This window comes from Suncus etruscus, chromosome 1 (assembly GCF_024139225.1).
Source record: "Suncus etruscus isolate mSunEtr1 chromosome 1, mSunEtr1.pri.cur, whole genome shotgun sequence".
Taxonomy (NCBI): domain Eukaryota; kingdom Metazoa; phylum Chordata; class Mammalia; order Eulipotyphla; family Soricidae; genus Suncus; species Suncus etruscus.
In genome coordinates this window covers 61,484,755-61,508,821 of record NC_064848.1, presented here as the reverse complement: position 1 = coordinate 61,508,821, position 24,067 = coordinate 61,484,755, and the positions used below count along the sequence as shown (strand labels likewise).

Here is a 24,067-nt window from a genome sequence, read left to right as displayed (position 1 = left end):
TATTCAAAAATGATGAGAACAAATGATCAGACACTTCCTCAAAGAAGAAACAGATGGGGCCGGAGAAATAGCATAGAGGTAAGGTGTTTGCCTTCCATGCAGAAGGTCGGTGGTTCAAATCCCTGGAATCCCATATGGTCCTCCGGGCCTGCCAGGGGCGATTTCTGAGCATAGAGCCAGGAGTAAGCTCTGAGCGTTGCCGAGTGTGACACAAGAAGAAGAAGAAGAAGAAGAAGAAGAAGAAGAAGAAGAAGAAGAAGAAGAAGAAGAAGAAGAAGAAGAAGAAGAAGAAGAAGAAGAAGAAGAAGAAGAGGAGGAGGAGGAAGAGGAGGAGGAGAGGAGGAAGAGGAGGAGGAGGAGAGGAGGAGGAGGAGGAGGAGGAGGAGAAGAAGAAGAAGAAGGAGTAGGAGGAGGAGGAGGAGGAGGAGAAGAAGGAGAAGGAGAAGGAGGAGAAGGAGAAGAAGAAGAAGAAGAAGAAGAAGAAGAAGAAGAAGAAGAAGAAGAAGAAGAAGAAGAAGAAGAAGAAGAAGAAGAAACAGATGGCCAAAAGGCACATGAAAAAATGTTCCACATCACTAATCATCAGGAATATGCAAATCAAAACAACAATGAGGTGCCATCTCACACCACAGAAACTGGCACACATCACAAAGACAAAAACAATCAGCAATCAGTGCTGGTGGAGATGTGGGAAAAAGGAACTCTCATTCACTGCTGGTGGAAATGCTGACTAGTCCAGCCTTTATTGAAAAACAATATGGAGATTCCTCAAAAACTAGAAATTGAGCTCCCATATAATACAGCTATATCACTACTAGGTATATACCCTAGGACCACAAAAACACAATAAAAATATCCTCAACACTCCTATGTTCATTGCAGTACTGTTTACAATATCCATAATTCGGAAACAACCAGGTGTCCATCAACAGATGAGTGGCTAAAGGAACTGTTGTACATATACACAATGGAATACTATGCAGCTGTCAGGGATGATGATCTCATGAAATTTTCCTATACATGGATGGACATGAAAACTATATATTGAGTGAAATGAGTCAGAGGGAGAGAGACAGACACAGAATAGTCTCAAACTCATCTGTGGGATCTAAGAAAAATAAAAGATAGTGTGGTAATAATACCCAGAGACAATAGAGAAGAGGCTTGAAAGGAGCAGGCCATGATATGAAGCTTACCACTAAGATCGGTGAACACAGGTAAATAAATAACTACACCAATAACTATCATGATAATATATCGTAATATATAATCATATACATATCCTAATATAATATATAATGGTAATATATATCATGATAATATATATATTGCATTGGCGAAGAGGGCTATACTTTATTGTTTTATGACTAAAATCCAAATAAACATGTTTGTAATCATGGTGCTTAAATAAAAAAATATTTTTTTGGATTTTGGGCCACACCCAGTGACACTCAGGGGTTACTCCTACTATGCGTTCAGAAATCGCTCCTGGTTTGGGGGATATGGGATGCTGGGGGATCAAATTGAGGTACATCCTAGGCTAGCATGGGCAAGGCAGATGCCTACTGCTTGAGCCACTGCTCCAGCCCTGCTTAAATAAATTTTTTAAAATAAAAATTTCTAATTGAAAGTGAGAGAAAGAAAAAGGTATTGGGGTGATTTGAGGATTGCTGAGATTTTTCTGGGACTGAAAGGCAAAGATTCTGCATTTATTCATGACAGGCAGAATATAATAAGTTTATCATGGCCACTGAGTATGGAGTTAGAAATTATTGGACAAAGCAGAGCAACTATAATAGATTTATAAAACAGTATAAGTAGCAATTTCTCTGGCCTTGTTTCATTCTTACGTATCCTATAATAAAGGGATTTTCTAAATAGACATGTACATACCAGAGGGAGCTTTCCTGATATGTGAGTAAATACTGAAAATATATATGCAACATAAATGAGGCATTTTCTTCTTAAGCATTCATTGAAGGAACTGTGGTAATAAAAAGTTTGGTTGAGGGGCTAGAAATTAAGAGATATACAGGATAGTTGACAGAACTCAACAAGAAAAAAAACATCTAACCCCATCAAAATTGGGGAGAACATGAACAAACATTTCCTCAAAGAATTACTGTAGATGGCCAAAAGGCACATAAAAATGCTTTGCATAACTAATTATCAGGGAGATGCAAATCAAAACAACAGTGAGATATATTCGCTCACACCAAAGACTGGAACATGCTACAAATAACAAGAATAACCAGTGCTGCTGTGAATGCTGGTGGGAGTATCAATTAGTCCAGCCTTTCTGGAAAAAAATATGGATATTTCTTAAAAAAAACCTAGAAATTGAGCTTGCATATGACCCAGCAATACTACTCCTAGGGATATACCCTAGGAATACAAAAACACAATGCATAAAAGCTCTCTGCACTCCTATGTTTATCACAGCCTTATTTACAATATCCAGTATCTGGAAACAACTCAAGTGCCTGAGAACAGATGAGTGGTTAAAGAAACTGTGGCACATCTATACAATGGAATACTGTATAGCCATTAGAAATAAATGAAGTAATTAATTTATTTATACATGGATGGACATGGAGATTATTATGCTGTGTGAAATGAGTCAGAAGGATAGACATAATCTAGTTCATCTATGGGACATAAGAAAAATAAAAACAGTATGGTAATAATATCCAGAGACAATAGAGATGATGAGTGGGAAGACCAGCCCATGATATAAAAGATATAAAAGTCAAAGAGTGGTGACTGCAGTTAGATCACTAAGTACATTGACAACTACCATGACAATGATAGTGAGAGAGAGAAGCAGAATGCCTGTCCCAGAGATGGGGCAGGAGGTGGGGGAGGGAAACAGGGGACATTGTGGTGGGAAAGTGCACTGATGAAGGGAAGTACATTCTATTACTGAAATCCAACTATGAACATTTCTATAATTGCAGTGCTTAAATAAAGAAATTGTTTTTAAAGAAATAGAATCCTTAAAGGACCCTTAGGATTCTACCCCAAGTTGCAAGAAAGCTAGGCTCATTATAGAACTTGGGCATCATAAAGCAGGAAAATAGTGCAATTCAGCACTAAAATCCTTAAGATGCTTCTACGAGGCTTCAGTTTTCGTTTCTGAGTTTTTCAAAGTCAAAAGTTTGTGAGCAAAAAAAAAAAAAAAAAAAAAAGATTTTCAGTATTATGTGATGAACCAAGAGTCTGAGGAAAAAATTAAATTTTGTTCAGGGTGGCAACCTTATTGGTGTTACTTTATAGAATAAATTTGGCTAAAAATATTTTTATGTGGTAATGTATTGGGGAAGCTGCTGAAATACCATGAAGAAAATGTGTACTTGAAATTTTCTGAGTTTGGGACTTGGAAGCTTCAAAACTATTAATTATATGTAAAGAACTAGTAAAGAAAATTCAAACTCACTGAACTTTTAATATTCACTCAAGGGCTCCTGTGTCATTATTTGTCACAGAAGTAAGGTAGATATGATCCACAAATTTAGGAGTGAATTCTCTGGAAGGCCTGAGTAGTATTTACTGTGTAGATAATCTCCCTCAATTCTTTCTTCAGTGTTCCCATCTTTCCCAACAACCAGCCATTTTGGAGATTGTCATTCATGCTCAGATGGTTGCTGATAAGTTACTATAGAAATTATCCCTGTTTTTCTAAACCTCAACATAATACAATAAAATCCCTTACTAATTATAAGGATTATGCTTCTAAATGTGATCTCAAGAGAGGCCACTACTAATGGTCTACATGTACCTTTTTATCTGGTGTGAATTTTTTTATTTTTATATTCTTCACTACAATGAACAATGTGTTATTTTCTTCTCATAAGAGCAGTCACATTTTTATTCCTTTAATATATTACCTTTAATTAGCTAATGATTATTAACAATATGCTAATTATTGTTTAATTATGCTAATTTTCTTTAATATGCATGTATAATTGTGACCAGGTAGGGTTGGAAAGGGTCATACAAGCCTGTGATCTTAAAACATCAACCTTCCTCCAAGAAAAACAGAGTTGATATGTTATTAGTTCAGTTTTTTTTTTTTTTGGTTTTTGGGCCACACCCGTTTGACGCTCAGGGGTTACTCCTTGTTATGCGCTCAGAAATCATCCCTGGCTTGGGGGGACCATATGGGACGCCGGGGGATCGAACCGCGGTCCATCCTATGCTAGCGCTTGCAAGGCAGACACCTTACCTCTAGCGCCACCTTCCCGGCCCCTAGTTCAGTTTTTTTTAGGAAAAAATGAATGATTTATTTTGGGGGGTGAGGCTCTGAGCAATGCTTAGGTAGTCTGAGGACTGCTTCCTAATTTAGAGCTCAGATATGTGATGTGGTGCTACTTGGGCCCTGTTGTGCTGGAGGTCACCAAATTTATATACTGCATACTGGGTAGGGTAGTGTAGGGGTATGAATTGCTGAGGACTGAACTCAGTGATGTGGGATGCAAGATATGTGTTCCAGTCCTATGAAATATCTATCTCGTCTGAAAAATGTTTTTCTTAATTATCTATATGACCATGTATCCATCCATTCAGGACTATGTTCCCAATCCCTTTTTGAATGTATGTTTGTGGTGTCAGAGAATGAAGTCAGAGCTTTACATGTACTAGACATATACTCTTCCATTGAGTGACATTCCTTGGCCTCTCTATCTCAAAACTCATAGGAATCTAATATGCATATATACCAGATGTATGTATCATAGGTCTTTTGAGCATCTTATATACACCATATGTATGTATTACATATATGTCACTTGTATACATGTGTGGGTGACAGACATACATTCTAAGTCCCTACAACTTAGCCATGAATATACTTCAGCAGGTTGGGGTTGACTGCTCCAGGGAGTCATACCAGTAAAAATCACCAAACCATAACACCAGTCTGTGTTCCTGATGATGCAACCTCGGAGTATTATCTTGTCATGATTCAGGTAACTTTTTCTTCCATTATAAGTCAATATTCCTGTGAATTTGTCCAACTTGTTATTGGGAGCTTCACAATTCACTTCTCCTGAAGAAAAATTAAAGAGTCCTGTATTTTTCCTACAGGATAAAATGAAGCTTAACAGAAAAAGGAAAGCACATCTTTCTTTCAATACATATACATATGTATATACACAAATATAAGCATCTTTATCCTATTCTCTACCAGGTGCTTCCAATTTCACCAGCCTAGCTTCTTTTAGAAAAACAGATAAAAAAGAAAAAGTAATTCTAAATGTGGTATGGATCTTCTAGGGAGAGAAAACCCACATGATAACATATCACTATCATTACTGCTAGATCACATGAGCTCTAAATAGGTAGAAAGTCTTTAAAAAAAACTTCTTAAAGAAAATCTTAGTTTTTTTCCAAAATATCTTGATTCTTAAAGTATTTATGATTCTTCATAAATATGTATACTATAGGAAAACTATAGTAATCTATAGTAAACTATAGTAAAACTATAGTAAAACTCACCCACTGTCTAGAACTAAGTATTATTAACTTTCTGGAATACATTCTCCAATTTTTTATTATGTACTTATAAACATTTTTACAAAGTAAATTTGTATTATATACAATGTATAATTTATTATTATCTGTTCCCCATAATTAATATACTATAATTTTAGATCAATAAACACAAACTTGCATGTTATTTTAGTAGGTTATGTAGAATTCCTTCAATGGGTAGTACTTTACTTAAGTAGTCCTCTATTAATAAAAAATTAGGTGAGCAAACGTGTTACCTAACTCACCATTGAAATCAGTCAGAAGCTTCAGGTTCCCTTCCATTTCAAAGGTAGCTTTCATGGCCTGCTTTACTTTCAGGTTGGTTTCTCTAGAGTAAAGGATGTACAGTCATCATTTCAGGGCACACACAGAGCCACCATCAATGGTCCCCTTTCCCTTACTTCTCCATGGGGTTTTACAAAACAGATGTTGCCAACAGAGCTTGTCATCTAGGTTAAAGCTTTAAGAGTCATCCCCATCAGTCTCTCAAGGACTGTACTGAGAGTAATGGCTACAAGAAAGCAAAAGTGGAGTGCTAACCAGTCAATCCCCTCTCTCCCTACTCTTACTCCCTATAATGCACGAGTTCTTGCTGGCCACATGCTTTGGAGAAACTAAAGAGATGCCACAAAACAACCTGGTGTTGGCACATATTCCCATAAAAACTAAGGAGCAGATACTAGTATGCAAATGAACATGTCAATTTGCTAAGATAGAAATGTACAGGAATGTACAGGAAGCTTCATTTAAAAATGCTTGTGGAGAGCCAGAGTGGCAGTTCAGGCAGTAGGGCATTTGCCTTGCACGTGCTAACCTAGGACGAATCACGGTTTGATCCCCCTGGTGTCCCATATGGTCCCCCAAGCCAGGAGCAATATCCTTTTTTTTTTTTTTTTAATAATTTTTATGTTGACCAAAGTGGATTACAAGTCTTTCACAGTAATATTTTAGGTACATAATAACATTGAATCAGGGGCATTCCCACCACCAATGTTGTCCTCCCTCCACCCCTGTTCCTAGCATGCATCCCATGTCCCTCTCCTTTGCCCCTCAGGCTGCTAGTATAAGTGGTCCCCTCTGTGTCTAGCTTGTTGTAGATTGGGTATTGATTCTGTTGTCGTTGGCTTTGGATTTGGTGTTTAAATCTGATCATTTTTTATTTCTACTCAGTGTTCATACAACTGTTTGGGCTAGGAGCCCTCCATTCTTCCCCCCTCAATTTATGAGGCAGAACAGGATGATTCAAGTTCTGTGGTTCTGTTTGAAGGAAAAAAAGGGGGGGCAAAAATCAAACAAGCAAAAAATGGGAGGAGTCCATCTAGAGGCTATCAGTATCATTTTAAGAGAAGAGAAAAAGGAAGAAAAACATAACAATACCAAAAAAAAAACATACAATGACCAAAAAAAATTGAACAATAAAATGCAAAAAGCACTACAGCAATAAAGACAACATCCAAACAATAACCACGATCCTGAAATAAAAACAAGCAAAGCAAAAAAACAAAACAAAACAAAAAAAACAATAAAAAATTGTGCTTTTTTTTTTTTTTTTTGCATAGGCACAGTAAATATTGGGGAGCTTAGAAAGGGAATTCCCTTAGCCTAAGAGATACTGGATTTCTCCTTGTAGCATACTGTCATGGGAATAACTACAGGCTTCCATACGTGCTCTTTTACTCTCCCCTAGATCCTTTTGTGGTGTCTGGAAACTTTCTGCTCAGTCATGGATGATAAAAATCAGGACTCTGTAACTAGATATCTTAGTGTTTGCACAGATCATAGAATGGAGCCTAGGATGGAGTCTTTCTTTACGGTTCTAGAAGTTCTGTTTCATCACTGTTGTTTTAATCAGTCTTCTGTAGTTGGTAGTCTTGGTTTTTGCATCGATCCTAGAATGAAGCCTAGTATACAGTCTTTCATTATGTTTCCAGAAGTTCTGTGCAGTTTCAGTTGTCTCAGTCAGACCTCTGGAATTAGAGATCTTGGTTGTTGTACAGATCGTAGGCTAATGACTAGGGTCTTTCTTACTGGTCCCAGGATAAGTTCTGCCCAGTCATGGTTGTCACAGTCAGTCTTCTGTAGTTAGCAATCTTGGCATTTGCACAGATCAAAGGATGATGTATCTTCTAATTTCATCTTATCATTAGTTGGTGAGATAATTCAACCTGCTCTTAGATCAAGTTGTTGCCATTTCCTCATTGTCAGGATGTCATATCAAAAGTGGCACATGTTGGTGTCAGAGCAGTATTAAGAATGTCCTGGAGGGAGTTTGGTTCCTGGAGCAGTTGTGGAGAACTGTGCCAGTTCTTTTTTTTTTTTTTTTTTTTTTTATGGAACGCTTCACGAATTTGCGTGTCATCCTTGCGCAGGGGCCATGCTAATTTTCTCTGTATCGTTCCAATTTTAGTATATGTGCTGCCGAAGCGAGCACAACTGTGTCAGTTCTATGTCTGAGATCAAGGGTTTGGGATTGGACGGTTGCTGTCTAGTCACATGGAGTCTAAGTTGGGGCCACATGACATATATTCAAGGTGGGAGGCTCCCCTGTATTGTAAAATGTATGAGTTCTTATCCCTAGTAGATAAGAGCTTGTTTCTATATGTAAAATTTCCCCTTTTTTAGTATGCCTTTGCAAAAAGAAATGGTGCTATATTATATTGCTGGTGCATTTGGAGGTGAGAGTGTCAGGCTGCTAGGAGCAATTTCTGAGCGCATAGCCAGGAGTAACCCCTGAGCATCACCGGGTGTGCCCCCCCAAAAAAAAGGGGGAAAAAAAGCTTGTGGACACCAAGAATAGTTAAAATATAGAGCCATGTGCTCGCTTTGGCAGCACATATACTAAAACTGGAACTATACAGAGAAGAATAGCATGGCCCCTGCACAAGGATGGCATGCAAATTCGTGAAGCGTTCAATATTTAAAATATATATACATATAAATATCCACACAAAACTTCATAGAAAAATGTCTCTGATTATTACCTCTATCCCTCCTAAGATCTTGGCACTTGCATATTAATACATTTGAACTTAAATCCTTTATAAAATACACTGATCAGTAAATAATTTTCTTATGTTTATCCTCACCTCTAAATATTAGAACTCTATTCTGAAATGTTACAGTTCTGTTAAACTCTTTCTTGCTGCCCAGGATTATTGAATATAACCAGAGTGCTTCAGATTTAGAGATGGAGACTCTGGAGTTTATTTGTGGAATTTGTATTTAGTAGATGTATGTCTTATTGATGTCAAGAGCTCAGTCATAGACTTGAGGTCTTAAAAGTCTAACCTATTGTCTCTTGTCGGGATATTTCTAGCCTCGTCAGTTCATACCACACAACTTCCATCTGAGAATAAAAATCATTCTTTGCATCATGTTCTCCCTTAATAGGAAACCACTCTAAACTAAGTCAATTGTCTTTATGACTATCAGGAGGGTATACTTACCCATCCAGTTCTGATGTTTCTATGTATGTCAGGCCATAGGGTTCACTGCTACAGAGTAGTAGCATATCAGCCTGTGTTCAGAAAAGTCAGAGAAGATAAGGAAATCAGGAAGAGGACTTTCAACATGGCATTGTGTTAAAACCAATTTCCTCAGGAGAGCCAGCCATACTATTTTATAGACTTTCTGTTTATTTCTTTGTCTAGGATCAATCATCATTATGATAAATGCCCCTTCTCAAACTTGTTATAATTTAACTATAGTTATGATTGATTGAGGTTGACCGGAACAAACATCTTTACACCAGGTGCAAAGTAAGACAGCGGAAATTCACTAAAAGCACTAGTATTAGAAGTGCTAAATGGGTTCCCCAACTAACTCTAACTGAAAAAGAAAAATCTAGAGTCAAAGAGGTACTCACTGGGACAGGCTTATTATTTTCTATTTTTATTATATCTCCTACTTCAATGTTCATCCACTTTTCTTGCTTCATCCTGTAAGAAATGATCCTTAAATACTTGCTCTTATAATTTTTCTGAAGTACTAGTCTTGAAAATCAGAAAACAAAAACAAAACAAAACAAACAAAAAAAAACCCCACTGAGATGAAGGGTTAGAGGAGAGCCACAATGGTTTGTAATGTATCCTTCCTTCTTATGATTAAGAATGGGACCTACTTCTCTGGACTTCCTAAAAATCTATGAAAAATAGGGCATAAGAAATATGAATAAGAAATAAGAAACAGCATGTAGGGCACTTGCTTTGCATGTGACCAACCAGGGTGTGATCTCCTGAATTCCGTATGGTTCTCTGAAGCATTGCCAGAAGTGATCCTGGAGTGCAGAGCCCAGGAGTAACTTCTGGGCATCACCAGATGTGCCTCCCCAAATAAACCTTATGAAAATATATGTAAATACACATAATTATTAGTTTGGTAGAAATAATATATGCTTATGGCAAAAGTTCAAATAACATGAAAATATTTAAGGAAAGAAAAATCTTCTATTTTCAAGATTTCAGGTTTTGTTTTCCAAAGAGAGATGCTATTAGCATCTCTGGCATTTCTTCCTACAAATATCAATCCATGTAATATAAAATATATGTTTAAAAGTCACACAGATAAAAAGTACCCCCATTTCACATTTTAAATTTATCAATATTTCTTTTTTTTTTTTTTTTTTTTTTTTGGTTTTTGGGCCACACCCTGTGACGCTCAGGGGTTACTCCTGGCTATGCGCTCAGAAGTTGCTCCTGGCTTGGGGGACTATATGGGACGCCGGGGGATCGAACCGCGGTCCGTCCTAGGCTAGCGCAGGCAAGGCAGGCACCTTACCTCCAGCGCCACCGCCCGGCCCTTATCAATATTTCTTAATGAGCCCTTTTATATTTTTAATTATACATTTTTTAATACTAAGAGATATTTGGTTATGGGCTGGAGGAATGGCTCAATAGACTGAAGCATCTACCTAGTTTGCAGGAGGCCTTGCTTCTATGCTCAACAACAAAGTTTCCCAAATACCACTAGGAGTGACTCCCTTCCTTCCCCTCCCTTCCTTCCTTCCTCCCTCCCTCCCTTCCTCTTTCCTTCCTTCTTTCCTTCCTTCCTTCTTTCTTTCCTTCCTTCTTTCCTTCCTTCTTTCCTTCCTTCCTTCCTTCCTTCCTTCCTTCCTTCCTTCCTTCCTTCCTTCCTTCCTTCCTTCCTTCCTTCCTTCCTTCCTTCCTTCCTTCTTTTTTCTTTCTTTCTTTCTTTTCTTTCATTTTAGGGCCACACCTGATGGTGTTCAGAGATTATTTCCTGGCTTTGCACTGTGGAATCACTCCTGGCAGGCTCAGGGAACCATATGGGATGCTGGGTATCAAACCTGGGTAGGCCATGTGCAAGGCAAATGCCCTACTCACTGTACTGTCACTCTGACCCAATTTCTTTGCACATTTATCTATTTTTGGCTTACTCCAGTTTTGTGGGGTTTCGTGTGAGTTTTTTGTTTGTTGGTTTAATTTTTGGGCCATACTTGATGACGCTTGGGTTATTCCTGGCTCTATGCTCCAAAATTACTCCTGGTAGGCTTGGGGATCATATGAAATGCTGGGCGATCAAGTCTGGGTCAGTCGCTTGCAAGGCAAATACCCTATCTGTTGTGTTATTGCTCAGGCCTCAAGGTTTACTTCAGATTTGGGCTACTAGAAATAAAGCTTTATATATGTTTACAAATGTAAAAACAAAAGATGACCTAAATAAAGGTGACAGTAGAATGACCAAAAAGCCTTGTTACAATCTATTGATGTTTTAACAGGTTTCCATGTTGGCCAGTTCACTAATAATAATCAATTGCATATTAATACATACCATAATTTATTAATAATTTGATGTATTATCTAATTTTAATTTTCACAATCCATTGTAAAGTATAGAATACAATCTCCACTTATTGGGTAAGAAATATATGGTGTAGTGTGCTCTAAGGGCACATGGTATATTTGAGGGAGTATGCTATCTAGAAATAAATTATTCATATGTCCAACACAAGGTGTTTCTTCACTGTCCTGTATTATCTTCCAAGTATGCAGCATGTCAATGATTTAGAAAATTCTTTCCCAGTATCAGCCCTTCCTAAATCTGCCTCCCTACAAGAATTTACCTGCCATTCATTAAAACCAGAACAGGACGGTTGTTGACTTGCTTGTCATTATTGTGTCTTTTCTAAAATTACACAAGAAAATAGTTACAATCATACAGTAAGCAACTAGCTGTAGAAGCCAACACTCTGAAATATTACTCAAAGTTGTTTTTACTTTTTGTGATTTCCCTTGCCCTTCTCTTTCTCCTTCCCTCCAATGTAGAGACTGGTGGACAGTGTGGTGCTGGAACATTTCAGGCATAAAATACTACCATTAATAGTACTGTAAATCACAGTGTCTAAAATAAAATTTGGGAAGGCTGATTATCTTTGAAAATTTGGGGAAATCAGAAAAAAATATCAGGAAGAAGAAAGAGACAAAATCTTGGCTTTAATACTGAAAGCCAAAATCCAGGGAAATTAGAATAAGAAACTATGTCTAAAGCCATAGAGGAAAGAATGCAAAATGACATTGAGTACTAAAATTTCATAAATATGGATAGCTAGACAGAAAATGAAGTATTCTCGAGTATACTACAGATACCCAATTAATGTATCTGTTATACAAAATCTTGCACAGTGGGCACAACAAGGAAAGAATAAGGCTTTCTATTCTAAGATCAGATAGAAGGCAAATATAGGTGATATTCTAATAGTAGAACTCAGATGATTTTACTCTTCTCTTTGAGATTATTCCCTGGGGACAGGGTTGGACTGGGAAAGGGACAGAATAAACTAAGTTTGTGAGAATATTTATGATGAAGGGAGCAGGGGAAGGCAGATTGATGGTAACATATATTGGCTAAGGGTCTTTGATGTAAAGATACAATAACTGAGTACATCAAAATTACAAGAGCCAGCACTATGGGAAGTATGTGATTCAAACTATGAATTTAAATAAAAATACTGAGTTTGCAAAGAAAGCACTGTGGATGGCAAATGAAAACCTTGGGACATTTGTAGAGAAACTCTGATATTGTTGGTGGGTTTGGAGTTGCCCTGAGACTGTTGTTATGCCTGAAACTCTATTACTAACAGGATGCTGTAAATCAGTAACCAAATAAATATTTAAAATAAAAAAGAAAACAGCTATAAAAAAGGACTGAATTCTAAACTGTTAGTAATTAAGTAATTACAAATTAACAAGGTTTTGACTCTTGTTAAAGAAAGTTGAGATGGTAAAATAGTTATAGATTTCATTTTCATACAATTGAATTGCCTAAAATTTAAACCATAGCTTTTGCTAATTCTAGAATCTTAATAGGTATTGAGTTGAAGACATGAAGAAATATTGTACTCCTAAACTTTGGTCTGAAAAGCTGTTCTGGCAAAATCAGAAAACTTTCTTAGGAAAACTACGTATAGGCAAATAGGCCAACATGAATGAATGACTTCCAAATTCTCATAAGTAGGCATGATATTGGGTCCTCATCATTGACCATGTTGGCTGCTGTAAGGGGCAAAGAGGAGACGATGTAATACTCACAGGGAACCAGTTTCTCCCTCCAATGCCAAGAAAGGAGTCAGCCTCTGCTTATGTAAATATATTCTAAAACCTGACAGTTTTTATTTGAGCATATCCAATAGAATTAAATGTTCTATTCAGGGGGGAAATAAGGAAATTTGTGGACAGAGTGTAATGCAAAGAGGAGAAGGATAAATAGATAAACAGATAAAATTAACAGATAAATAAACAAGATAAACAGGATAAATAGAAAGGAAGGAAAGGAAGAGGAATATTAAAGTGGAAAAGGTAATAATGTGAAAGATGAAAAAACACAAAAAAGATAAAGGGGGATGAAGGAACAGGTGAATTATGAAAAAATTGACTTTGGGAAAATAGGATATGGGAGAAAATCTAAACAAAGAGCTCAAAAAATGGTGGCAGAGGGATAACAAGTAATGGCCTTGCATTGGCCCTTTCTTGCCATGGATAGATCAACAATCTTGAACCAAAAAAAAAATTACATAGTCTTCAGGAATAAACAAGGAAAACAAAAATGAAAGCATTTATCTTATTCTTTTTTCCTGACACTAAGTTTATGGAATTCATTCTTGCCCAATAGCCTGACTAGATACAGTGAGAAGTAAATGCCCAGGAAGTCATTTCACCACATCATCACTGGCATCTTTCACTGCTGTTATGCTTAGCACCACCATTAAGGGTATCACAGTTGTATGCCATGCCAAGGAGGAGATCTGGGGAATCAACTGTGAGAGAGAAAGATAAAAAAAAAGTTGTGTCAGAGAGCTTAAAGGACAATATGTTTCCTTATAGCCCCCCACCATCACTTTTACCCACCTCTTTAGGTTTATAAAAAGTCCAACTACTGGGCCCGGAGAGATAGCACAGCGGCGTTTGCCTTGCAAGCAGCCGATTCAGGACCAAAGGTGGTTGGTTCGAATCCCGGTGTCCCATATGGTCCCCCGTGCCTGCCAGGAGCTATTTCTGAGCAGACAGCCAGGAGTAACCCCTAAGCATCACTGGGTGTGGCCAAAAACAAAAAACAAAAAACAAAAACAAAAAAACATAAAGTCCAACTACTGGGCCAGAGTGCTAGCACAGTGGTAGGGCATTTGCCTTGCACACAGGTGTCCCGGGATGGACCTGGGTTTGATTCCTGGCATCCCTTATGGTCTCCTGAGCCTACCAGGGGCAATTTCTGAGCGCTGCAGACAGGTATGGCCCAAAAACCCAACCCCCGCACCCAAGAAAGTCCAACTACTCTAGTTTAACTCCACCATTTTAACCTTCACCTAGCTCCTCAAATGAGAATCAAGAGAAACCTCTAAGGTGCAAGCTACCTCCTGATTTCTACTACGTTTGTCTTAAGAGCATTAGGCCATCTCTCCTCTGATATTGAAGGATCTACCATGGAGTTATAAAGTTTTATGGTTAAAATAAACATATGGAAACCACATAGCTTTTTATATCACTTTAGTATGAGATAAAATAAAATTATCTGGTCCCTTTCTCGAATGTAGGGACCACCATACCCTGCTACCTTGTCTCTTGCACTAATTTCTTCCTCGAACATTCTGCATGTTAACTTTCTACCAGGAAGTTTGAGACAAGAAGGAATGATTGAGGTGAAGACTCTGTGATCTACGGTTAAAGCTGAATGTCATAATATAGCTAGGATGAAAGAGATCCCCTCTTGGAATCTGGTGACCTTGTCTTCTTCCTCTTGTAGAGGATTGTTTTATTCTGACTAGAAAGGTCCATAGTTATACGAGAGCAGTGGTCGGCAACCTGCGGCTCACGAGCCACATGTGGCTCTTTACACTTTTAATTTGGCTCTTCTGTGTGCTGGGCGGCCACTCCAGGAGTCAGGACTCTGCTCCTAGCCTCTGTCAGTGCGCGCCCTGTGTGGCTCTCAAAATAAATTTCAATCGTGGTTTTGGCGAGATTTGGCTCAGTTGAAAAAAAAAGTTGCCGACCACTGTACTAGAGGACCGCCTGAGACTACAGTCATCCATTTGCCAATTATCTAAGAAGAAAAATATTTTCTCAGTTCAGAAAGGAAAAGGATTAATCACACCCCCACACCAGAGAGGAAAATACAACACTTTGGAAAATATCCCCCTACAAGACAATACCTGTAGAATCAGTAGTATGAGGAAATACGCATTTGCAAGTCTCTGAAACTGCTTAAATAGGTTCAGGGGCAAGAAATTCAAGAGATTATATTTTGAGGTCTTGATGGTATTGTTCTGTGATTAAAAGAAAACAAGTACAATTAAAGGAATGAAAGAGTTTAAAATTGGGTTGACATGTACCTGCTCCTAAGTCTCAATCTTAGAAATGAAAAATAAAGTCTTTTACTACCCTAGGCTTCATCCTAGGATCTGTGCAAAAACTAAGACCACCAGTTACAGAAGACTGATTACAACTACAGTGATGGAACTTCTAGAACCATAAAGAAAGATGCTACCCTAGGCTTCATCCTAAGACTTGTGCAAATATCAAGATCTCAAGTTAGAGACCTGATTCTATCATCCACACTGAGCAGAAAGTTTCCTGGCACCATAAAAAGTCCTTGGGGTGTGAAAGGGAGTATGTATGGAACCTGTAGTTATTCCTATGAAAGTATGTTTCAAGGGCGGAGAAACCCTGTATCTTTCAGTCCAAGGGAATTCTCTTTCTAATTTCCCCAATATTTACTATGCCTATGCAAAAACAAACAAAAAATAAAAATACACCTTACCACACCAGTCCTCCTTCCTTTTTTCTTTTTTTCCCCTTTAGTTCTTGTGGTTATATTTTGGCTATTGTATTTGTTGTTGTGATGCTTTTTTGTAGTTGTTAGTTTTGGTCTTTTGATTTTGTTTCTTTTTTGTTATAGATTTTTTTCTTTTGTATTTTTGTTACATTTTTCTTCCTTTTTCCCTTTCATCTTTTTAAATTGACATTTATAACCTCTAGATGGACTCCCCCCTGATTTGTTTGTTTGTTGTTTTTCCTTTTTCTTTCTTCTTTTCTTTTTTTTTTTCAAACAGAACCACATAACTTGAATCATCTTGTTCTGCCTCATAAATTAAGGGGAAATAAAATGAATGGTACCAGAACCAAACAGTCGTATGAACATTAAGAAGAAATAAAAAGGGACCAGACTTAAATACAAAACCCGAAATCAACGACAACAGAATCTATAGCCAAGCTTCAACAAGCTATACACACAGGGGACCAGTTATCCTACCAGTTCGGGGGGCTATTGAGGGGATGCTGGAAACTGGGGTGGAGGGAGGACAACACTGGTGGTGGGAATATTCCTGATTCAATGCCACTACGTACAGCAAATTTTACTGTGAAAGATTTGTAATTCACATTGGTCACAATAAAAATTAATATTTTTTAAAAAAGTCTTTTATTTCCACACAGAGAAGGAAGAAGTGATTTTTTTTATATTTCAAGTATTTATTCAATACAATTTATTTTTGAATATTTGTTGTTAAAATATCATTTATCTATTTATTATATACTTTATCTTTTTAATTATTTATTTAAAGAAAATGTACACATTGTTGACATAACTGATCATAATACATTTTTTCAGGATGACAGCAAAGTTATTAAGAAATAGAAAGAGGGGGCTGGAGAGATAGCATGGAGGTAAGGCGTTTGCCTTTCATGCAGGAGGTCATCGGTTCGAATCCCGGCGTCCCATATGGTCCCTCGTGCCTGCCAGGAACAATTTCTGAGCCTGGAGCCAGGAATAATCCCTGAGCACTGCCGGGTGTGACCCAAAAACCACAAAAACAAAACAAAACAAAAAAAGAAAAAAGAAAAAGAAATAGAAAGAGGTCTTCTGAGGAAGCTGAGGACCTAAAGAGAACCCTGTCCTGTGCTCCTCTGTCTTTCCTGAATCCTTCAAGCTCTCCTCAGAGCCCTAGGAAGTGAACCCCCAAAAAACTGCATTCTGAAGCTACCCATCGAGTGAGTGAGTAAGAAATGGCTGACTGTGGGGACTGCCAGGTGAAATGCTGATTGCTTCACCTACAGAGTCTCCGCCCTGCTGTGCTTCTTCTGAGGAAACTGAGGACCTAAAGAGAACCCTGTCCTGTGCTTCTCTGTCTTTCCTGAATCCTTCAAGCTCTCCTCAGAACCCTGGGAAGCGAACCCCCCAAAAACTGCATTCTGAAGCTACCCAGCGAGCAAGTGAGTGAGTAAGATGGCTGACTTTACAAGCCCAGAAAGGGGAAGCCGCTGAACTCTGCTGGAACTCAGATGCCAGAACCCCTATCTGCCTGTCTTCTGTGCTCTGCACCATTTTCGGCCTGATTTCATCCTGTGTGTGGCTCATCTGCAGACGGCCTGCCTTCCCTGGAGCCTTCCCTGGAGGTTAGCTTACACGCCAAGAAGGGGAAAGCCGATGAACTCTGCTGGAACTCAGATGCCAACACCCCTATCTGCCTCTCTTCTGTGCTGTGCTCCATCTTCGGCCTGATTTCATCCTGTGTGTGGCCCATCTGTGAATGGCTCACCTTCCCTGGAGCCTTCCCTGGAGGTGAGTTTACAAGCCCAGAAAGGGTGGAGCTAGAGGAGCACGGCCATTCTGCTTCACTTCCTGGCCATGCACATCATTTAGCCAATGAATACAACCACAACACGTAGAAAAACCCACAATACAAGTGTGACAATGAGAAAACAACGCAGGCCAGCACCAGACATAGAGAATGATGATGGCAACTCTGATGACTTGAACATGACCAACCAACTAGTCAGTCTCTCAGATAAGGAGTTTAGAATTGTAATATGGAAGATGTTCAAAGAACTCAAAGTATAGAAGAGAACACTAATAAGAATCAAGAGAATATGAAGATAGAAATCAGAAAACTCCAAACTGAATTTTCAGGTCAAATAACAGGTCTAAAGAACTCAGTAGATGAGTTGAAGAAAAACATGGGTCTTTTTGTTGAGCACTTTCTAATTCTATGAGCTGCGTAATTAAGCTATTCAGGTATGCCCCTTCTTCTTTCCTGATGTGTGCTTGCAAAGCTATAAATTTTCCTCTCAGTACTGCTTTTGCTGTGTCCCATAGGTTCTGATAGTTTGTGTCTCCATTGTCATTTGTTTCTAGGAAGGTTTTGATTTCCTCTTTGATTTCATCTCAGACCCACTGATTATTCAGTATTAGGCTGTTTAACTTCCAGGTATTAAAGCTTTTCTTCTGTGTCCCTTTGTGGTTCACATATAATTTCAGGGCCTTCTGGTCAGCAAAGGTAGCCTGCAAAATTTCTATCCTCTTGATATTATGGAGGTATGTTTTATGTGCTAGCATGTAGTCTATCCTGGAGAATGTTCCATGTACATTAGAGAAGAATGTGTATTCGGGCTTCTGGGGGGTGGAGTGTCCTGTATATATCTACTAGGCCTCTTTCTTCCATTTCTCATTTCAGGTCTAGTATATTCTTGTTGGGTTTTAGTCTGGTTGACCTGTCAAGTGTTGACAATGCCGTGTTGAGGTCTCCCACAATTATTGTGTTATTATTGATATTATTTTTCAGATTTGTCAACAATTTTATTAAATATTTTGCTGGCCCCTCATTTGGTGCATATATGCTTGGAGAGTGATTTCTTCCTGCTGTACATATCCCTTGATTAATACAAAATGTCCATCTTTGTCCCTTACAACTTTCCTAAGTATAAAGTTTGCATCATCTGATATTAGTATGGCCACTCCAGCTTTTTTATGGGTGTTGTTTGCTTGGATGATTTTCCTCCAGCCTTTTATTTTGAGTCTATGTTTGTTCTGACTATTCAGGTGCATTTCTTGTAGGCAGCAGAAGGTTGGATTGAGTTTTTTGATCCATTTAGCCACTCTGTGTCTCTTAACTGGTGCATTTAGTCCACTGACATTGAGAGAAAGAATTGTCTTGGGAGTTAGTGCCATCTTTATATCGAAGTTTGGTGTGTCTGTTGGTCAGTCTTGTCTTAAAGTAGGCCGTTCAGTTTTTCTTTTAAGAATGGTTTTGAGTCTGTAAAGTTTTTGAGCTGTTGTTTGTCTGTGAAACCATGTATTCTTCCTTCAAACCTGAGAGTGAGTTTTGCTGGGTGCAGTATTCTAGGCGAAGCATTTATTTCATTGAGTTTTGTCACTATGTCCCACCACTGCCTTCTGGCCTTGAGTGTCTCCGGTGACAGGTCTGCAGTAAATCTCAAGGATGTTCCCTTGAATTTAATTTCTCTTTTCGATCTTGCTGTTTTAAGAATTCTGTCTCTATCTGTGGGATTCGTCATTGTGACTAGGATGTGTCTTGGGGTGTTTTTTCTGGGGTCTCTTTTAGTTGGTACTCTTTGGGCATGCAGGATTTGATCGCATGTATTTATTAGCTCTGGTAGTTTCTCTTTAATGATGTTCTTGACCATTGATTCTTCCTGGAAATTTTCTTCCTGGGTCTCTGGGACTCCAATGATTCTTAAGTTGTTTCTGTTGAGCTTATCATAGACTTCTATTTTCATCTGTTCCTATTCTTTGAGTAATTTTCCCATTGTTTGATCATTTGCTTTGAGGCCTTTTTCCAATTTCTTATGCTATATGGAATTGTTATTCATCTCATCTTCCAGTGTACTAATTCTATTCTCAGCTGCTGTTAATCTGTGGGAAAGCTCAACCATGTTTTTCTTCTATTCCTCTACTGAGTTTTTCAGACCTGTTATTTGACCTGAAATTTCAGTTTGGAGTTTTCTGATTTCTATCTTCATATTCTCTTGATTCTTATTAGTGTTCTCTTCTATACTTTGAGTTCTTTGAACATCTTCCATATTACAATTCTAAACTCCTTATCTGAGAGACTGACTAGTTGGTTAGTCATGTTCAAGTCATCAGAGCTGCCATCGTCATTCTCTATGTCTGGCGCTGGCCTGCGTTGTTTCCCCATTGTCACATTTGTATTGTAGGTTTTTCTACATGTTGTGGTTGTATTCATTGGCTAAATGATGTGCATGGCCGCGAAGAGGAGCGGCTGTGCTCCTCTGGCTCCACCCTTTCTGGGCGTGTCAACTTACCTCCAGGGAAGGCTCCAGGGAAGGTGGGCCATCTGCAGATGAGCCACACACAGGATGAAATCAGGCCAAAAATGCAGCACAACACAGAAGAGAGGCAGATAGGTGTGCTGGCATCTGAGATCCAGCAGAGTTCAGTGGCTCCTCCCTTTCTGGGTGTGTCGACTCACCTCCATGGAAGGCTCCAGGGAAGGCAGGCCGTCTGCAGATGAGCCACACACAGGATGGAATCAGGCCGAAAATGCATCACAGCACAGAAGAGAGGCAGATAGGGGTGCTGGCATCTGAGATCCAGCAGAGTTCAGTGGCTCCTCCCTTTCTGGGCATGTCGACTCACCTCCATGGAAGACTCCAGGGAAGGTGGGCCGTCCACAGATGAGCCACACACAGGATGAAATCAGGCTAAAAATGCAGCACAGCACAGAAGAGAGGCAGATAGTGGTGCTGGCATCTGGGATCCAAGGCAGGCACCTTACATCTAGCGCCACCGCGCCGGCCCCAAGAAAAGCTTCTTAAACAAGTGATGTTGGGAAAATTGGTCAGCTATATGCAAAAATGTGAACTCAGATCTCTCTTTAACACCCTGCAAAAAAAGTCAAATCAAAATGGATTAAAGACCTTAACATCATTTATAACACCTTGATGGACTCTTCCTAGTTTTTTTCCTTTTTTTTTTTTTTCCTTTTTTCTTTTTCCTTCTTCCCCCAGATGGTACCAAGGCCAGATAGTTAAATGTTCATTTGGTGGAAATAAAAACTGAAGAGACATGAATACCAAATATAAAGTCAATGACAACAGAATCAATACCCAATCTACAACAAGCTGTACAAGGGGGGAACAGTTTCACTAGCATTATGGGGGTAAAGGAGGGAGATGTGCAATGCATGCTGGGAACAGGGGTGAAGGGAGGATAACACTGGTGGTGGAAATGCACCTCACTTATTGTCACTATGTGCCTCAAATATTACTGTGAGAGAATTGTAATTCACTTCGACCACAATAAAATACCCCCCAAAAGACCTTGTATCAGACCTAAAGCCATAAGATTCATAGAGAAACCATAGGCAGAACACTCCATGACATTGAAGCCAAAGGCATCCTAAGGAAGAAACACCACTAGCCATGAAAATGAAAACAAAGATAAACTAATGGAACTACATTAAACTAATAAGCTTCTGCACTTCTGCACTTCCTATTGACTAGGATACAATGGCTACCCACATAATGGGATGGGAGAAACTATTCACCCAATAACCATTTGATCAGGGGCTAATATAGAAGATATACAAGGCACCTGGGAACTCAGCAAGGAAAAAAAATCTAACTCCATCCAAAAAAATAGAAAGAGGAAATGAATAGACATTTTCTCAAAGAAAAAATATAGATGGCTGAAAGGTACATGAAAACTTGCTCCACATCACTAATCATAAGGTATATGCAAATCAAAACAACAATGAGGTATCATGTCACACCATGGACATTGGCAGACATTACAAAAAACAAAAATAGCCAGTGCTGGTGTGAATGAGGGAAGAAAAGGATTTTCATTCACTGCAAGTGGGAATGCAGACTAGTCCAGCCCTTTTGGAAAACAATATAGATCTTCTTCATAAAACTAGAAATTGAGCTCCCATATGATCCAGCAATACCACTCCTAGGAACACAAAAATACAGTACAAAAATGCCCTCTGCAATCCTATATTCAGCACTATTTACAATAGCCAGAATCTGGAAACAACCCAAGTACCTGAGAAAATATGAGTAGCTAAAGAGGCTGTGATATATTTAAACAATGGAATACTATGCAGCTGCTAGAAAAGATGAAATCATGAAAATTTTTTATACATGGATAAATATGGAGAGTATTATGCTTGTGAAATGAGTCAGAGGGTGAAGGCTAGACATATAATAATCTCACTCATTTATGGAAAAATTTTTAAAAAAGAGTGTTACAATAATATCCATAGACTATAGAGAATCAGGCCAAAAGAATCAGGCCACTGTCAGAAGCTGCCACAAATAGTGGAGCAGTGCAATTAGGGCAGAGGACAACTATGACATTGATAGTTGGAACTGATCACTTTAGACAATAACTGGGTGTTGGTTGGAGATAAAGTGATATGCATAGAACCTCTAATCGTGTAAACCACAGTGTCTAAAAGAAAAAATAAAGGAACAGAGAGAAAGAGAAAAAGGGAGAGGAGTTAAGTACCTGCCTCAGGCAGACGGGGATGATGGAAGAGAAACTGAAGACAATGGTGTGAGAAATGTTCATGGGTAAAAGGTGGTATACAATTGTAAGATTGAAACTTAATTTTGAACAACTTTATAATCATGGTGTTTAAATAAATGGAAAAGTAAAAAGAAAAAGAGGGAAAAAAGGAATAGAGACAATGAAATGATTGAACTAAGTACCCTCTCTATCAAGGATTTCTCTCTTTTTCAAGGATTAATAGTTTCCAGGTGAAAGAGCACTAATACAATTCACAACCATACTTAACTCCCACTAACAACTATAACTACTATGTGAAAGGTAGACATTATTAGGTCATTTTATTGATAAGGGAATCAAAGATGCAAGAAGCTAAACAATTGTGCTTAAGGATACTGTGCTGAAACTTGGGTTTGTTGCATGCCCAAACAAAGCTTTACTATACCACAGAATTCCTTATGTGGGTCAAGAAGAGGGAAGGGAAGAACATCTTTCCTGACCATACAATGAACATTATTATCCAGAACCTCACTAAATCAGAAACTATATATTATTATTTATAATGCCTACAAATATGTAAGGCCACATCTAATTTTATATACTGATATATACATGACAGAGTTACACACATATAAAGGCATTTTTATAACCACAAAATATTAGAAACAATCTAAATTCATAAGCAACCAGTTACATAACTATGCTAAATCTGCACAAATCATGCTAAAACCATGTAGTTAAAAATAGAAAAGGAAAAAAGCTGTTATGAAATTGTGGTTATGTAAATATCTCTAGACCATACAGCTAAAATTCAGAGTACTATAAAAAATAAAGATTATACAGTCATATTTTCTTTGTAGTACAATGAGTTAGTGATTTTACATAAGAAACTAATAAAAATTAGTTTTTAAACTAGTTTTAAAATAAATTAAAAAACCTAGCCTTATAGGGAGAAAATCTAGACAAGGATAGAGTGTTACAGTATATATTTCAATATATATTTGCATGAATATTTCACTAATAATAAATAAGTATTGAAAAATAATCCAATAGAAAAGAAAAGAACAAAGATTATTAATAGGCACATTCCAGATAATTTAATACAAAAAGTTAATTAACATAAAGAGATTACTAATTTCATTCAAAATTAAGAAAAATAGGTAATATGTCTATATTTTCATCTAAGTGTCTGTCAAAGATGAAAAAGATGAAAAACAGTTTGGCAGGAATGCAGATATGTCTGTTATTGTATATAAAAATAAGAAAGCATATAGTTTTAAAAGACAATTTTCTGGGCTCGGAGAGATAGCACAGCGGCGTTTGCCTTGCAGGCAGTTGATCCAGGACCAAAGGTGGTTGGTTCAAATCCCGGTGTCCCATATGGTCCCCCATGCCTGCCAGGAGCTATTTCTGAGCAGACAGCCAGGAGTAACCCCTGAGCAATGCTGGGTGTGGCCCAAAACCAAAACCAAAAACAAAAAAACAAAAGACAAAAAAGACAATTTTCTAGTATGTATGAAAATTTTAATATATATTTTTGACCCAGCTGATTCACTTCTAGGAAACTGTATGAGATATATTTAAGTGAATAGAAAGTATCCAATTATGGCAAAGCCCTGGATTACTGAAATGAGAATGCCAAGAAAGGAAGGGCATTGGGGCTCGGGAGTGGAATAAGGAGACAGAATGGAGATAAAGACCGAAAGGCAGAATGGAGATAACATAACAAGTCAAGGGTCTTGGTCATATATGATGT

The 24,067-nt window shown here is 38.1% G+C and overlaps 1 protein-coding gene and 2 non-coding genes across 3 annotated transcripts in view; 1 reads left to right on the top strand and 2 right to left on the bottom strand.

The window, feature by feature from the left end:
• LOC126008845 (phospholipid-transporting ATPase FetA-like) overlaps window positions 1-24,067 on the bottom strand; it is a 104,435-nt gene that overhangs the window by 65,959 nt on the left and 14,409 nt on the right. The window contains exons 3-9 of the mRNA XM_049773126.1: window positions 15,194-15,307; window positions 13,706-13,804; window positions 11,615-11,676; window positions 9,398-9,470; window positions 8,979-9,049; window positions 5,778-5,860; window positions 4,889-5,047 (exon numbers count right to left, since the gene is read on the bottom strand). Coding sequence (XP_049629083.1) covers window positions 4,889-5,047; window positions 5,778-5,860; window positions 8,979-9,049; window positions 9,398-9,470; window positions 11,615-11,676; window positions 13,706-13,804; window positions 15,194-15,307 — 661 coding nt within the window. The remainder of the gene's footprint in view (window positions 1-4,888; window positions 5,048-5,777; window positions 5,861-8,978; window positions 9,050-9,397; window positions 9,471-11,614; window positions 11,677-13,705; window positions 13,805-15,193; window positions 15,308-24,067) is intronic.
• Window positions 7,857-7,963, bottom strand: LOC126026206 (U6 spliceosomal RNA). Its single transcript, XR_007501588.1, has one exon. It is a non-coding gene; the product is annotated as a U6 spliceosomal RNA (small nuclear RNA).
• On the top strand, window positions 8,347-8,453 carry LOC126026346 (U6 spliceosomal RNA). The gene has a single exon (XR_007501644.1). It is a non-coding gene; the product is annotated as a U6 spliceosomal RNA (small nuclear RNA).